Consider the following 15,531-nt stretch of genomic DNA (forward strand, 5'->3'; position numbering starts at 1 on the left):
TTGGGGAACAATAATAACATCCAAGGGGTTGTTTAGACAATAAAAGACAAGATGAGTTAGTGTGACTAACAAAACATGGCTGTGAACATCAATACCCTTTATCTTTTCTTGGTGACACCCTAAACCAAGCTAGACAGATTGAGGGCTCAGATCATCCGATCATGGTGTTTCTCAACATTTGGCCGCCCTTACGGTTTCCTTCACTCCTAAATATATCCAACCACGTATAGTCCCCACGAAGTAAAAGAACGCATCGCACGTGCTTTCCTGTAGGGGTGCAACTTGGGTCAAGTTGGGTCGGGGTTGAGGCAACCCTAACCCAACCTGAGCTAGCATTCCCTCAACCCTAACCCTACCCAACCCGAGCTCGGGTTGAGGATGGGCAACCCTAACCCAACCCGCCTTCAAATCGGGTCGGGTTGGGTTCTGGTTGAGTCAAGTTGGGATCAGGTTCATCTACGGCCAAACAGAAAAATACAAGAAAGAAAAACATAATCCTGAGAAAACAGTGACAAACTTAGAGGACGGAGGTTGGGTTTGGGTCGGGCCGGGTTGCCAAGGCCTCAACCCTAACTCACCCGAATTTAAATCGGGTTGGCTTTTCCCAACCCTAACCCAACCCAACCCGAGCCAAAATGGGGTTGAACCCGTTGGGTTTGGGTTGAGCCCAACCCAAGTTGCACCCCTACTTTCCTGTCTCCTCCTTGCCAAAGGTAACTGAAAAAAAAAAGTTGGTGTTCCAGGCTTGGGTTCTTTCGGCCCTGCTCTATCTGATGCTAGCATTCCTCTGATCAAGGTAGGCCCCACCCATATTTTTCAAAATGAATTGTACTGCCCACCATCGGGTGATCCAAACTGTCCATTTGATGGGCCACAACAGTAAATAAGTTGCGCCCCAAAATATCATTTTCCATAGGATGATCCTAGCCCACCGATCTGAAGAGAAATTGCATATTATGGAAACCTCTATAGATCGAGGGTCGCAATTATCTTTTGGAAATGATTTTGGGGCACAATCTATTTACGGTGTGGCCGATCAAATGGATGGCTTGGATCATCCTATGGTGTGGGTCGTACATTAACATTAAGGCAAGAGGCTCTTTTGATACCCCTTCTAATTTATATGCATATAGTATGCTTGCATATAAAATTTAGGAATTAGTTTCACCTCCTGTGTCACTTGACGCCAAGAAATTAGCCTTTTACTTTTTTTGGAGTACTAAGATTATAAAAAATCCATGCTTTTAGTGCATTTTTCAGATAAGATTAACTAAAAATTAGTCGTAATTGCAAACAAGAATCAATTTTAGTTTTATAGGGAGTGATACATTCACCCATTTTTACAGTGGAGTATGCTGTCGAAAGTAAAAACAGATAATGTCATTTACAACATCGAATAATAATTGGTTCTTAAGTTATGGAGAATATAATTGTCATTTCCATAGTTGGCAATTGGAAAGATAACTATTTACAACATGGAATAATAATTGGTTTTCATTTCCATAGTTGGCAATTGGAAAGATAACTATTTTGGTCTGGAATATTTGTATGTTAATGATATCCAGTTTTAAAAAGTGTTTTCTATTTGTGTTGGATAATGTTTTGGAACAATTGTAAATTAAAAGTGGTAGCGAATAAAGTTTGGGTGTTACACAAGAATTCTCAATACAATCATAATTTCTCTAACGTGTCCAGGAGCGGTATTTTCTCTGATGTGTACAAGTATGTTGAAAGAGAGTATTACACTCTTTTTACACTGCAAGGGGTGGCTCGGGGAAGAAAAGGAGGGCAAATTTACCATTTTCCTTCTCAAAATTGTATTTTTTTTTCGTTCTTTTCTTTATTGGTGACTAGGGGCCGATTGATATCCGGCCCCCACGAGACCATCGAGGTATCGATATCCTACTCCAAACTAAGACTATGAAGTCCCCTTATTTTGATTCATTTTATCTTCATGGGGGATAGTAAGCTGGATTCATTTTATCTTCATGGGGATAGTAAGCTGGATTCATTTTATCTTCGTGGGCATAGTGAGTTGGGTTTATTTTATCACTGGGAAGCAGCTCCGTTCGGTAAAACATACCCAAGGGGCGTAGCCAATCCTAGGAATAGCTTATTGAAGGATTTCTATGTTAGTGATTTTGGATTTTCAAAATCATGTATTTTGCATGTTTTAGTGTTCTGAAAAATATTTTATCAAAAACGTTTGGGAAAAAGAAAATATTTTCTTGAAAAAATTTGCTTTTACAAATGGATGTAGAAGTGTAGTTGAAAAGATTGTCCCGTACCGAATGAGAGAATGGAAAGAGAAGAGCTTATAAAGCACTACGCTTTTCCGCTACTTGTTTGGTTGCACATTGGGTTGAACCCATGGTTGGACCCACAGGACGGTTCAACACACCGTTCGCACACGCGCGCGGGCGGCGTGGGCAATGAGCTATAGGGCGCATAGTGGGGCTTTATTAGGCGCACTTTGGTTGGGCTTCGGTTCGGGGCTAACGGTCGGCCCAACAGGTCCAGAACTCCAACTGTCAAGGAGTGTGATCAAATAGGTTGTGTCCCTTTCCCTAAGGGTCAAGAGCCAAGGGGGTGCGATCCGCACCATAAATAATTGATCTAACGATGACGGGGTCGGAGAGAGATTTTACTCAAACCAACAGTCACCTCTAAGATCGATCAGGACCGTTCAATATCAAATTGGTGCGATTTAACGGTCAAATTTCAATCATTCTGGAAATGTGTCCTTCCAGATGTGCAGAATTTGGTAATTTCATCAGAGAATCGAATTACCAATTTTCTTCTGCTATTCTGACAGATTTAAACTATCTTCTACATTCTTACAAATTCCCCAAGTATTTCTACATACTGTTTTCTTTTGTTTTATTATTCTAGATACTGTTCTTCTGCAGAAACAGTATCTGGAAAATTCTCTACGGCTTGAATTTTCGGAAGGGCATTTCGGGTTTGATTCCACTAGTGCGAGACGTCATCAAATGTTAGTAGGGCTTCCCTACTAGGCTTCATTGTATCTTGGAGACAATTCGCGGATCCCCTTTGCACACTACTAGTGGGGGCGAATCTTGTCTTAAGGAAAGTGAAAAGACCATATCAATAGCCATTGTCAATCCCATTATCAGGGCTTCATATCCCGCCTCGTTATTGGAGCATCCTTGTTTGAGAAGGGACTGAAAATCTCATTCCCTTCAAAAAGAATCAAAAGAGCTAAGATGAATTAGCTAACGAATGCTCCTATCCTATGGGAATGCTTTCATAAACTCTGATTGCTCTTGCCGACTCTGAACGAATAGTTAGCGGTGAAGAAGGAAAAAAGTAGTTGTTGCTTCTTGGCAGTTAGCTCTCCAGGTAGGTCACCGAGGGTGAGGGGAGACAAGTTTCTGTTTTCTATCAACAACAGTACCCTCCATTTCTCTAACATTCTATCCATGTGGAGAACAAACCCATGATGATATCCATGGCAGACCTGGTTGAAAATGGGCATGATACAAATTGCCCCTACATCGTATTCTCTAAAAAAATCATTCACCACAAATTTACAAACCTATCAAGTTGAAAATGGGCATGATACAAATTTTACACCCATTTTTCCCCTTAAAAATGAGCATTAAATTTGTTTTATGCCCATTTCAAGTCGAAAGGGACAGAGCCTTGATGAAGGCAATACAAAGAACCTCTTAGAGACTTGAATCTCCATGTTGTAGGAGACATCTTGTTAAGCCAACCCATCACAATTATAGAGTCTCCTTCAATCCAACACTTACCCGGTTAACTTGAAGTGATGGTAATGAGCGTATCCAATTTTGAGTCCCTCCAATCCAACACTCATCCAATTGGTTTATATTCAACCAACATGTCATAAGTTTCCATAGTAAAGGAGCACGCCGCAAAACACCTGAAAATGATATTTTTTAATAACAACAATGTAAAAAGAATGCGATAAAACAGCTATTTTACAGTTCAGAACCAGACAACACGCCAGCAAGGGCAAAGCACCCTAAAAAGTTAGGTTCAGACCCAAATAAGCAAATGCCACCTATTCTGAGATATCATTTGCAAATTTTGTTTAGAGTGAGAAAATCCCAAACCAGATCTGCAATCAGTTGTACTTAGCTTTGCAAGGATATCTCAAAATGGGTAGCATTTTATATAGAGTGAGAAAATCCCACCCTTTACAGGAGCACAGCTATTCTGGAAGAGATTGTCAAGAACATAAATGCATCGAGAATCAAACAAGCTGAATTACTATATCAAATAAAATTTGAAAAAGGAGTGCCACGTATTAAAGCAGAAAGTACCTGAGCTCATGCCAAAACATATCTGCCTGGTCATGCAGGAAAGGTCTTAACTGTCGGAAATATTTATCATGCCCACAAAAACTCTTCGGTGGGAGTTTAAGCTTTTCTTCAAGGCATAAGATCCAGAGAGATGAGGCTAGATGCACAATAACTGATGGATCTGAGTCCGCAAGAACAGCTTGTAACTCCCTCCGTATCCACGGTTCTATACGCCTCAGTATGCTTTGCTTTACGTCATTATTTCCTAATACATTCTGAGTGGAAACAAAATGGACATACAACTCATTATTGATCCAACTTTTGGAGATATTAATAGTTGATAACTTAATAATGCAATTTAGCATACGATAGTAACAAAAGTATTTAAGTAGAGCCCAAGAAGGACCAGAAGCAATATCACCAGGGAAAACTCAAAAGGTATAGTAGTACAACGAAAGACCAAGCATCCATCATCAGCTATAAATGACTCATAATTTTGTTTTTTGTTTTTTTGTTTCTGAAAATGCTCACATAACTTTGTTTTTACCTTATCAATTATCATTTTATCCATTAGATGTGTTGAAAAACTTTGCCCACGGTCATTTGATACCCAACCAGAATACATACTTTTAGAAAATGATGCAGATTGTATATCGGGACTTTGAAAATAGTCCTCTCACCAAAAATAGCAGAATATTCTTTTTGTCAATATTCACTACTCAAAACTACGTCGAGAATGTTCTTTATGTCAAAATTCACCAGTTGAGACTACATCAAGTCCAATGCCTGAAATTCATTAAATATATTTGGGCAGGTGGGGCACTGGGATGGTGAAATGTTGACAATCGTTTAGAAACAAGAAATTGAACAACCGCTAGGCCACTTTTCAAAATCAAGTTAGTATTATAGTTGCAAATTGATGGTGTTCTCAAATTTCTGTATACAACAGTGAAATTTGGCGATATCCTTTCCCTCATTTATTGAACCCATGCTTTTCAAAATTCCACAGCTAGAAAGCTGAAAGGGAACGGCGTTATTTATAAGACACTGTACATTAACAAGAAAAAACTCCACGTACCAGATGTGGACCATCCCTAAAAGGAAGAGGGACAGCTTGTAAGCGTTGTTTATATATGCTGCAAAAACAGCGAAATAAATGTCAAAATGATGAAACTGCTCATCCAATGGATCAAAAGTGCCAGCAAATGAAAACCATACAAATTTGATAGTCACACTTTAAAAAAAGAAGCAATAGAAGATTTTGACAGTTCGTCTTTTATTTTCTTTTTAAACTTTTCGAAGGATATTCCCAGAAAATAAGTATTGATGAACAAATCATTTATAATGTAAAATATTCAAGCGCGCGCAAACACATATGGAAAATGTGGCATTTTTTAGACCTATGGGAATCAAAGACTCAAATAAGGCAAAAGCATGAGCTTTGTCAAAGGACTTGGAGACCTTGTCTTCATATGTCAGACCCTGCACTTGCAGAGGGGACTGTCTAAACACATAATTAGATTGGCCCCGACTAATGAATGGAGATTGTTCCTCAATAACTGATGAGGTCAAAACACATAATTAGACAGATCATGTTCAAGTGGAATTGAGTCCTTGGATATTATAACCCTATTATTATTTATAATTTTAACTTTTAAAATTGATTAAAATATACTATTGAATCCACATATCCCTTTTCCTTCAGAGCTTCCAAATCTGAAACTTGGTATCCGTGTTGCCGTGTTGGATTCCAACACTCGTACTCAAGGATATGGAGTCAACTGGCGTGAACCAATGTTGACCCTGTCAATATTTCATTAACCCATATAACTTACAAATTAAGCAAGTACTTAATAATAAACAAGTTAGTCAGTTCTGTCAGTTGCTAGAGATCACTTGACAAGTCATTAAAAGGGATCTTCGTCCTGTAAGGGTACAGATATCAGATCCACGTATTAACATGATATTTGTCATTTTTACCAAGGTCTTCACTAGTGGTTAGAAAATATCTATTACTGAAGGTTCCTTTTCTTTCAACGTAAAATGGATTTCGAAAATTAAAATGCTTTTCGAAAATTTAATTAATGATGTTCCATGATAACATCCCAGAAGAACATCAAATATTGAACTTATCCCAATAAATACCCAAGCCAGTGAATTCCTAGATGGCACTTAGGATAGCTCCTCCGCCACTAAAGACATGGTCATTTAGCTGGAAACATATAGTCAGATCGATTTTCGATTGTAGCATTTCTATTGAAAATGGAGATGACTCAAGAACACAAAGGAGCACAAATGAATAACGTATAAAGCTTAATAAATAAAATCATATTCCAACAAGTCTTTTGAGATCAAATCCACTTTAATGTATGGAGAGATTATGACAACACTCGAAACAAAAGAAACCTACAAATGGTATTGTTGGACTAACCACTAGCAATGAGAGTTCAACTCTGGAGGCCTACTGATTGAAATAGATACATTCAGTCTTAGGCAAAAAAGAAGCAATAAGTAATAAACTAATAATGGAAAGTTGTATAACATCAGAGTTAAACAGGATAACATCAGAGTTAAACAGGATGACTTCTGACAAGAATATCATTAAGGATGCGGTTATGGAGATGAACAGTGAGTGTGATACCTAGCACGCCATTGAAGAACTCTTTCAGCAATAACTTGAGCATGATGACTCAGACCTTCAGGAGAAGGCGAAAATCTTGAGGGACCAAATGAGCGGCGCCACGGCAACGGCCTAGAATGTTGAATAAAAGTACACACTTGGTCCCTAGACCTGCTCAGCAACCTAACCAAAGTACATAAGCTACTTGATGTCATAAAAATAAGAACATTCCATTTCAAATTGAAAGTTCAGGTGCTATTCATTATCTGTAATGAGCAAGATTTTTATGTCTGGACTTTTTAACATGGACTCTCAATGAATATGATAGACAGGTAATCCTTTCAGAAAACACCTTTTTATAAAGAATCGATTATGGCACGAAAAAAATGCTGATCCAAGTCTCAATAAAAAAAAAGCTTACCTTTAAACTAGACAATATACATTTTTTTCATTTTTCATCTTCTCATCTGGGATTTTAAGTTTTAACCCTTAATAAGTTCGAAAAGAAACCCTAAAAAACTCACCTTTGAGGTGCCAAACGACCACGTTCTCTTCTTGCGTGAACAAATCCAACATTCTTCATCTCTTTTGGGGACGGTAATCGCTCTTCATCGTACTTACCAGTCGAAACCCTAATATTACAGAACCAGCTGTTGAACTTTGCATTGCAAAGAGGGCAATTTCTCTTCAATTCGCTCCATTTTCGGATGCAATCGATGCAGTATGTATGCAAACAGATTCTGATCACTGCCGCTTTGCTCTCTTCAATGGGTCCGAGGCAGATCGGGCATGATTTATGTCGAATCGCTGCTTTGATTCGCATCGAATTAGGCTTTTTTGGCGTTAAAGAGGAAGAAACCCTAGATTTAGAAGGCGAGAATGCCATATTTCTTCTCGTAAAAAAACGCAAAACCTAGAAAATGAGAGAACGCTGTGCTTTGTCGCAGTCTATATTTTTGTGGACTATACTATAGTGGACTTTTGGGTGGAACTATAAACCGTGGGCCCCTACTAATTCAAGTGGGCCAGGGCTAAAATTTATGATGATCAGATGATCCTATCCGGTCTGATTGGTCCATAAGCTGACCGTTTATAAAAACACAGACAGGTCTCTGAAGCATGGTTTAAAATTTCGGTTTCGGTAACCGTTTCGCAGCCCACCGAAAACTGAAATTTCGGACCGAAATTTTGACACTTTTTTTTAATAAATAATGGCATTTAATCGGAATTTTTGACCGAAATTTGGTAAATGGTGAAAAATGAAATTTTGGAAAATTTCGGTTTCGGTCCCCACCGAAATCCGAAATTTCAGTCGAAATTTAAAACCATGCTCTGAAGCTCCCTCCCTTGACCTTAACTCCCAGCGAGCATCATTTACTAATGGGTTTTGCTAACGAGTGCCCTAATTAAGGTGCTATAAAAAGGTAATTTTACACCTATTTTGGGTTATTTTGAAAAATTTACGGACATGAAATTATACCTGTTACTCAAAACCGGTGTAAAATTACCCTTTATAGCACCTTTTTACTGATAAGGCTAATGAGAGGGCCCTATTAGTAAGGGGCAAGTACTGACCACTGAGCCCGGACGGGTGTGGCTCTTCGGCATAAGTCTCATGTTTGCTCTCTGGAGACGTGTGATCGAATCCCACCCGGGCTTACCCGATGTGCGTGGTTTACGGGGCTATTGCGCTCACCCGGGCTTACCCGATGCGCGTGGTTTACGGGCTATTGCGCTCATCCGTAGGGAATAGTCCTACTTCCAAAGGGGGTGGGGACACCCTACGTCACCAAAAAAAAAAAAAAAAAAGTACTGCCCACTTGTTGTTTATTTAGGGCTGATTAGTAATGCGGCCTGATGACAATATAAGATGATTATAACATTTTGATTTGGAAAATGTAACCTAACCTAAAAAAATTAGGGGAAAATTACTCAAAAATAAAAACTCCTTGAATTCATGCAGCAGACGCAAGATAAGGCCATGCTTGATTTGGATTTTGAGAATTGATTTTAAGCCAAACTCAATATTCAGCTCAAAATTACATGCAATTGTGAGTACAATAATCAATTGGAATTAAAATCAATTCTCAAAATCCAAAACGAATACGGCCTAAATTTTACTTCTCTTGTCTCCTTCAGATGAAGTGAAAGGCTGATTTCGGGGCAATGAACTTGGTCTCATCTAAAGAAGCAGGTTTCTAAGAAAGTTTGGGACCTCAAATCAGAAGAGATTTATCTGATGAACCAAATAACGTATATCTTTTCCCATGTTCTGATAATTAGTCTATTTGTTTTACAACACTGTCCTGTTCCTCAATACTTGGTTTCTGAATTTTGAAAAAATCTACCCAAATTTGGTACCATATCATTGATCTGATAACATAAAAGACAATGATATTGTCAATCACACAAAACCTCAGACGCGCAAGGGCTTGCACATATGTAAGCGCCCAAATCACCAAAAAATCTGCATTCCGTTCAGTCCCTATGATGTGGCCATTTGAATGTGGAACATTTATGTTACTGCTAATACATTCCATTTCTATCCATATTCCATATATTAGACTGAAACTTCAATAATCAAACTAAGACATTAAATGATCCATATATGCTAATATTAAAATTCTAACAATCCATCATTAAACAAACCGCCGCTTTAGTGATAGAGTGATTCTGGCTCATGTTTTCATAGAGAGGCAGAACAGTTTCAAGTACACAAGGAAAAGCAGCTTGAAGCATAACAGTTCCTCAGTACTTGGGAGGTGGTTTCTGTGTTGGCAGTAAACCAAACCGTTTCTTCAGAAGAACTCTGTGCCTTGAGAACTTGTCGTCGGGGGAGAAGCGTGCTGTGGCAAGAAAAAAAGAGGATAATAAAGAGTGAGCATCTGATTATAAATTCTTGTCAAAACAGAATAGCAATTTAGGGAACTCAGCAGCTCCCAATTGGTGCATTAGACCAATTAAAAAATGAGAGTGGATCCATGTGATATTTGCTACGTTGGTCAAATCACTCCACCAACCAAAAAATGCATATCCTCCCGATGTGGAAAAAATGTTTTCTGTATGTTCATTGTTTTTTCCTCTCTATTTTTTTTATGTTGAACCATAGCAATTACTTTTATTAAAAACCTTGTGAAAGAAAATCAAAAGGACGACCTGGTCATGGAAAAAGAAAACAAGAAAAGAAAAGAAAAGCTAGAAAGAGAACGGGGCCTTAACCAATATAGAAACTAGACCAAACTACTCAATTCACCCCATGTGACTGGAAAACCCCAAAAAAGGTCTTTTGTCAGCTACCACTGTTTCACCAGGGCCAAACAGGTCCAAATGACAAAGCCGACCCTTTCTCGTGCCTTCATGTGGTCGTGGGCCCCATTTGAGAATGTATTGAAGAGAAACCTCGTAGCCTTCGTTTCTTCATGTGAGTGATCCCCATCGGTGATCCAGTTCCCAGTTCAAAGATTTTGTCAAGGCCAGCAGTCCAACAGAACATAATGACTCTGAAAGCACCTGGAAACAATCGTAACCTGTACGTGGGTGCAATGATCTCACAATAGTAAACCAACCTGAAATAGAAAGGGATGCCCAAAGAAAACCGGTTTGAACACTGCTTCCAAACCCTCCTGCCAACCCCTCCCCCCTCCTAAAGCAAGTGCTTTCTAGCAGTGGCATCAGGCTCGCTAAAAGTCTAATCATGTGATCCAAGCTCAGATCAAAAGATGGCGTGCAGGTAATTCCCCCTCCCCCAACATGTGAATCAACCACTGTCACACGTCTATCTCTGGCCACTCGGAACAACCCATAATGGGAAACCCTAAGAGGCATCTGATTACATCAGTGGTCTTCCCAGAACCTGATATTTTGCTCACCCCCACTCTAAATGTTATTCCTTTAGTGAAGGAATCAACCTGACCACTTATAACCCTCCAAAAACCACTTGTTCGTCATCCCTAGACTCCGCCCCCTCAACAATCTCTGTAAGAGGAATCTTCTATAATCCATTTGCAATCTTTTTTCAGATTAGTTTGATGGTCATCCATCGGCCTGCCGTCCCTGCCCGTATCATCCCTAAAAACCAAACTACTTCTCTAGCCCTATTTTATGTACGCTATTGTTGGATGTTTTTGGTCCAAAACTGGTTGCATTCTCTGCATTGTAATTTGCAGGTGAAGTTGACATATCTACATCTTGAGCACCTCTAGACCCCTTACTACTGTTCACAACTCCTTGACTGCAATTTGACTGAACAGAAAACCAATTAAGTCAACTCGATCAGCAGAGTCAACTGGCCGAGTCAAGACAACTCTGCAAAAAATGATTCCAGTCAAGGAGGATTTACTGTGATAAAAAACGATTCACTGAGAAAGAAAAGTTGAACCCAAAGGCAGTGTTGCATAGACATGGAGCCAAGAGTCATGCCCAAAGTGTGACAAGTCTTGTTATTTTATTTGCAATTCTTGGACATGGCAATATGGCATAACATAAAATGGTGTGAAAACAGTAAAAGGCATCTAATTAAAGCTTGAGAGAAAGAAAATAGATGTAACCAACTAGAGGAGAAGGAAGTGAAGGTCTATTAGAAACCCAAAAAATAAATAATGATAGGGGGTGATAATACCACGTGATCTGGTACACATGAAAAATTACTTTAAAATAATGATAGCGGGTGAGGATACCGCGTGTAAATGCAGATACTAATAAATGTCCAAGCAATTTAAATGCTTTTTCTCTTTAATAAAAGCATACAGAAAAGTTTTGTCGTGGAGCAAATGTTCTAAGCATAAGATATTTTGGCTCAATTTGTCTTGCAGATTTCATAATACAATGGTAAAGAGATGAACATAAACAACCCGTGATTGAGAAAAAATCAATTGGGTTGCCTGGGGAGTGATATCGTCAGAACCCTTTGGTGAACCATTGGCTCCATGCAGGGCAATGATGGCATCATCCAGGCCGCCACTATATAGCACCAATGATGATGCTTCTTGTCACCAGAGGCCGTGGTGATCATTTAGTGTTCAATGAAAATTCAAGGAGATAATAACCAACAGTAACAATGATCAGTAAACCATAAAATACTGTAAACAGAAATGAACTTGGACTTGTGTTCAAGTTACCTGGGTGAGCAGATTGTGTTGCTGCCCCGAGAGGTGATTCTTTCTGCAAGCAGGAAAATCAATCATTGGTTGGGGACTATATAATATAGATAATTATTGGAAAAAAGCATTATGGATTAAGCATAAGATTGAATCAACACTAAACTTTATGTAAGAAGAAATACTTACTCAAAAATTATTTACCAGTATGCTAATCAATGAACAGATTGTAAAATAACTCCAATTAGATTATACCCATAGATGAGCATTTTTCTATCCATAAAAACTTCAATTGAATTAATGCATTGATTAACACCAAAATGATGGATATTTTGATGACACATTTGAAGAAAAAAAATATAGTAATAAAAATAAAAGTAAGTAAGAAACTCTGCTAAAAAAATAAAGTATTTAAAGAACACATATAAATCATCTATGCATGCCTCTAATTTAAATAAAAATTATGAAAAATTATAAATGCATATACTTACGTATACAAGCTCATAGATTTTTTTTTTTTCATTTTGAATGATACAAGTTCATAGAAATTTGAAATTAAGAAATTCCAAATTTAAAAACTCACAAAAAAGTACACAGAACTTATATAAATACAACTTACAAGAATAATAAGATAAAACAACTAAAATAAAAATAATAACATATTAAATGCATTTCTCTCACATATTTCTTTCATGATTCATATTTTTCTTATTTTCGTGAAGGATGCTCCCCCCATAATTAATTACTGTAAAATTGGAATGGCATATGCTACATAATCATATCTTCATGGAACACACATTTAAAGTTGAGATACCGATCCCAACACATGCTAAATAAAGCCAATGGAGGAACCAACCTCAACAGTCAAGCAGGGTGCAACTCCCCAACTTTTCAATCTAAGTTGAATCATAAATAAAGAAAACATTAAATAAGTAAACCTGCCAATATTTTTGAGTTTCTTCAGTCTATACCATTCCAACAATCAAATATTTCCATAGGTAAGCTGGGATTCAAAAAGTCACATGATCATGTTTTCAATAAAGCTACTGACAAATCACTGCAATTTTTTTAAACGGATAACCTTATTAATAGGTAAACAAGACTACAAGAGTACGAGCTAAGGATCACTGCAAAATTGCAATGGTACATGTCACATTTTTTTTTAGTGGTAATGGCACATGCCACAGGATCATATCTTCACGGAATATGCATTTCACATTAAGTTCGGACATGCTAATTAAAGCCAAAGGAGGGACCAAGCTCAACAGCCAAGAAGGGGTACAACTCCCCAGCTTTGCATAACAAAGTAGGATTTAAGATAAAGTAAAAAAATAACATCACGTAGAATTTCTTAGAAAATGAAATGTACCTTGGTCGTGTAAACTTTGTCACCATTTTCATTAATGTAAAACTGAAGATACATTGTCAAGCGAACTGTTCTGTCAAAATCAATTATGATAAAAGCAACGTCAAGCACAGTGATGGAATAAGAAAAAGTAATTGCCACAACGATAATACAAAAAAAGAAATGTTTATTATTCATTTCTTCACTCATGTGTCTTCCATAATCATGTCTATACAACTAGAGCCTAAATGCATGCTCAGGTATACTAAAATTGTGAAATGAAGGTTAAGAAAAATATGAGGGTTCTTATTTTGTACAAGGATTGTTCATTTCTTGACTCGCGGGTATTCTACATACATGTCCATAAAACTAGAGCCCAAACACATCTTAGTTATACAACAATTAGGACACAAAGCTTAGAAAATATAATAAATTAAGCAGGGTTCTTGTTTTGTAAACTAATAGATATATAAAATAAAGTCAACCACGCTTTCACAACAACTTGATTAAACATTCTTCGATACTGCAATCCAGTCTTGTTCGAATTAGGAAAGGACATAATTTCCAATGAAATTTCATAGACTACAAAATTCACAATAAATTGAGCAAACACACTTGGCAAAACATACGAAAAAATGACACAGATATAAATTGGGAAGCACAAGACATCAGTCATGATTATGTAGCCCTTATCACTACACTACAGCTAACTAAAGAAAGAAATCATCCATTCTGGAATTCCCTGATCTTATAGAGCAAATATCCAACCTGACAAAACTCCTCAAATCAGAAGAATAGCAACAACAGCAATAAAATCACGGTCACAGTGTTGATTTCATATGCAAAAAAAAAGAACTAGAAAAATAACCCAAACTCAAGACTATCAAATTGCATTGAATACTCCTAAACAGACTATACAAGAAAATCTGGTCCACATTACATAGATTGAATGCTTAAAAGATGACTATCAAGAGAAAAAGTAGAAACAGGAATAAGGCCTTGGTTTAGTATCAGAAACAAAATCAATAAACAACCCTAAACCAAAACCCTAAAATCCAGTACACATTACATAGATTGAATGCTTAAAAGACGAGCATCAAGAGAAAAAGTAGAAACAGGAATAAGCTGTTGGTTTAGTATCAGAAACAAAATCAATAAACAACCCTAAATCAAAACCCTGGATCCACAAAGACAAAGAAATTAATTCCCATAAAAAATAATCAGTAAAAGCTCACAGGAATATATAAATAACACCGAAGGTTCAGCAAACCCTAAAAACTAAAATTAATCACAAAATCGGGAGAGGAAAAAAGGAAAAGAAATTACAGTTCGAAACGAGGGTTTCAAGGGAGAATGAAAGTATGAGAACTATGCACTTGAGATAAAAAACAGAGGTGTGAAGATTATATAGACGTGCCTTATCTTCGAATAACGAGGATAGCGCGAATGCAAACAAAAAACGGAATTCAACTTATCCCCGTTTTTAGAAGATAAAATTGTTCTCAAATATAAATCAGAGTTTCTATATGGCGTGTGGCGGCATAGACCGGTATTTTTCAAGCCGGCCCACTCAATAGGATGATCCAAGCCGTTCATTTGCTGGGCCACAACTTAAATAGGTTGTGCCCCCCAAATCATTTCCATAGTTTGATCCTAACCCACCGATCTATATAAGGATCATATGTGATTATTGGGGTACAACTTGTTTACGTTGTGGCTCAACAAATAAACAGTTTAGATCATTCAATGGAGTGGGGCCATGCAATTTTTTTTTTGAAAAATACTGAACAATACCGCGGATACACCATATGAAACTTAATTGAGAATTTATATGGTGTCTGGCCGTATATAGTCCAGTATTTTTTAAAAAGTGCTGCACGCCCCACACCATAGGATGATCCAAACCATCCTTTTGACAGGCCACAACGTAAATAGGTTGTGCCCAAAAAATAATTTTCATAGGATGATCCTAGCTGGCAATATTTTAGGGATAACCCGTACGGGTGTGGCTCTCTGGCTTAAAGTCATGAGTATGCTCCCATTGACACGAGTCTATAGGGAATAGTCTTGCCCTAAATATTGGCGTGGGGATACCCTACGTCATAAAAAACATATTTTGTAAAGATTGGCTTCAAAACTCAAAAAAGTTTTGTTTAATGGTTCGATGAATTTGATGAT

The 15,531-nt window shown here is 37.6% G+C and overlaps 2 protein-coding genes across 3 annotated transcripts; both read right to left on the bottom strand.

The window, feature by feature from the left end:
• Nucleotides 1–3,455: 3,455 nt before the first annotated feature.
• Nucleotides 3,456–7,870, bottom strand: LOC143852786 (RING/U-box superfamily protein). Its single transcript, XM_077362387.1, has 5 exons — nucleotides 7,437–7,870; nucleotides 6,934–7,095; nucleotides 5,371–5,428; nucleotides 4,314–4,567; nucleotides 3,456–3,910 (listed from the first exon to the last, which is right to left on the bottom strand). Exons 1-5 carry the CDS (start codon nucleotides 7,796–7,798, stop codon nucleotides 3,841–3,843), a joined length of 906 nt encoding a protein of 301 aa, XP_077218502.1. The 5' UTR covers nucleotides 7,799–7,870; the 3' UTR covers nucleotides 3,456–3,840.
• A 1,485-nt stretch (nucleotides 7,871–9,355) lies between these two features.
• LOC143853039 (H/ACA ribonucleoprotein complex subunit 3-like protein) lies at nucleotides 9,356–14,762 on the bottom strand. 2 transcript variants are annotated; one of them, XM_077362741.1, is made up of 4 exons: nucleotides 14,680–14,762; nucleotides 13,378–13,447; nucleotides 12,030–12,072; nucleotides 9,356–9,758 (listed from the first exon to the last, which is right to left on the bottom strand). In XM_077362741.1, the coding sequence occupies exons 2-4, from the start codon at nucleotides 13,429–13,431 to the stop codon at nucleotides 9,661–9,663; spliced, it is 195 nt and encodes a 64-aa protein (XP_077218856.1). In that variant the 5' UTR covers nucleotides 13,432–13,447; nucleotides 14,680–14,762; the 3' UTR covers nucleotides 9,356–9,660. The 2 variants fall into 2 exon arrangements, with proteins under 2 accessions (XP_077218856.1, XP_077218857.1); XM_077362742.1 differs by having other exon boundaries at nucleotides 13,378–13,442; nucleotides 14,680–14,746.
• Between the last annotated feature and the right edge of the window lie 769 nt (nucleotides 14,763–15,531).

The sequence above is a fragment of the Tasmannia lanceolata genome, unplaced genomic scaffold, assembly GCF_043159265.1.
Source record: "Tasmannia lanceolata isolate RefF3 unplaced genomic scaffold, GAP_Taslan_0.1 ptg000019l, whole genome shotgun sequence".
NCBI lineage: Eukaryota > Viridiplantae > Streptophyta > Magnoliopsida > Canellales > Winteraceae > Tasmannia > Tasmannia lanceolata.

What these genes read in the sequence shown, in the direction of transcription:
- LOC143852786 (XM_077362387.1), bottom strand. Translation starts at nt 7,798, where the DNA reads ATGGCATTCTCGCCTTCTAAATCTAGGGTTTCTTCCTCTTTAACGCCA. An exon ending in GTTCTTCAATGGCGTGCTAG is followed by an intron (nt 5,429 to 6,933) that starts GTATCACACTCA and finishes CTGTTTTTGCAG; the next exon opens with CATATATAAACAACGCTTAC. An exon ending in TTAGGGATGGTCCACATCTG is followed by an intron (nt 4,568 to 5,370) that starts GTACGTGGAGTT and finishes GTTTCCACTCAG; the next exon opens with AATGTATTAGGAAATAATGA.
- LOC143853039 (XM_077362741.1), bottom strand. Translation starts at nt 13,431, where the DNA reads ATGTATCTTCAGTTTTACATTAATGAAAATGGTGACAAAGTTTACACG. An exon ending in ACAAAGTTTACACGACCAAG is followed by an intron (nt 12,073 to 13,377) that starts GTACATTTCATT and finishes TCCTGCTTGCAG; the next exon opens with AAAGAATCACCTCTCGGGGC. An exon ending in AACACAATCTGCTCACCCAG is followed by an intron (nt 9,759 to 12,029) that starts GTAACTTGAACA and finishes TTCTTGCCACAG; the next exon opens with CACGCTTCTCCCCCGACGAC.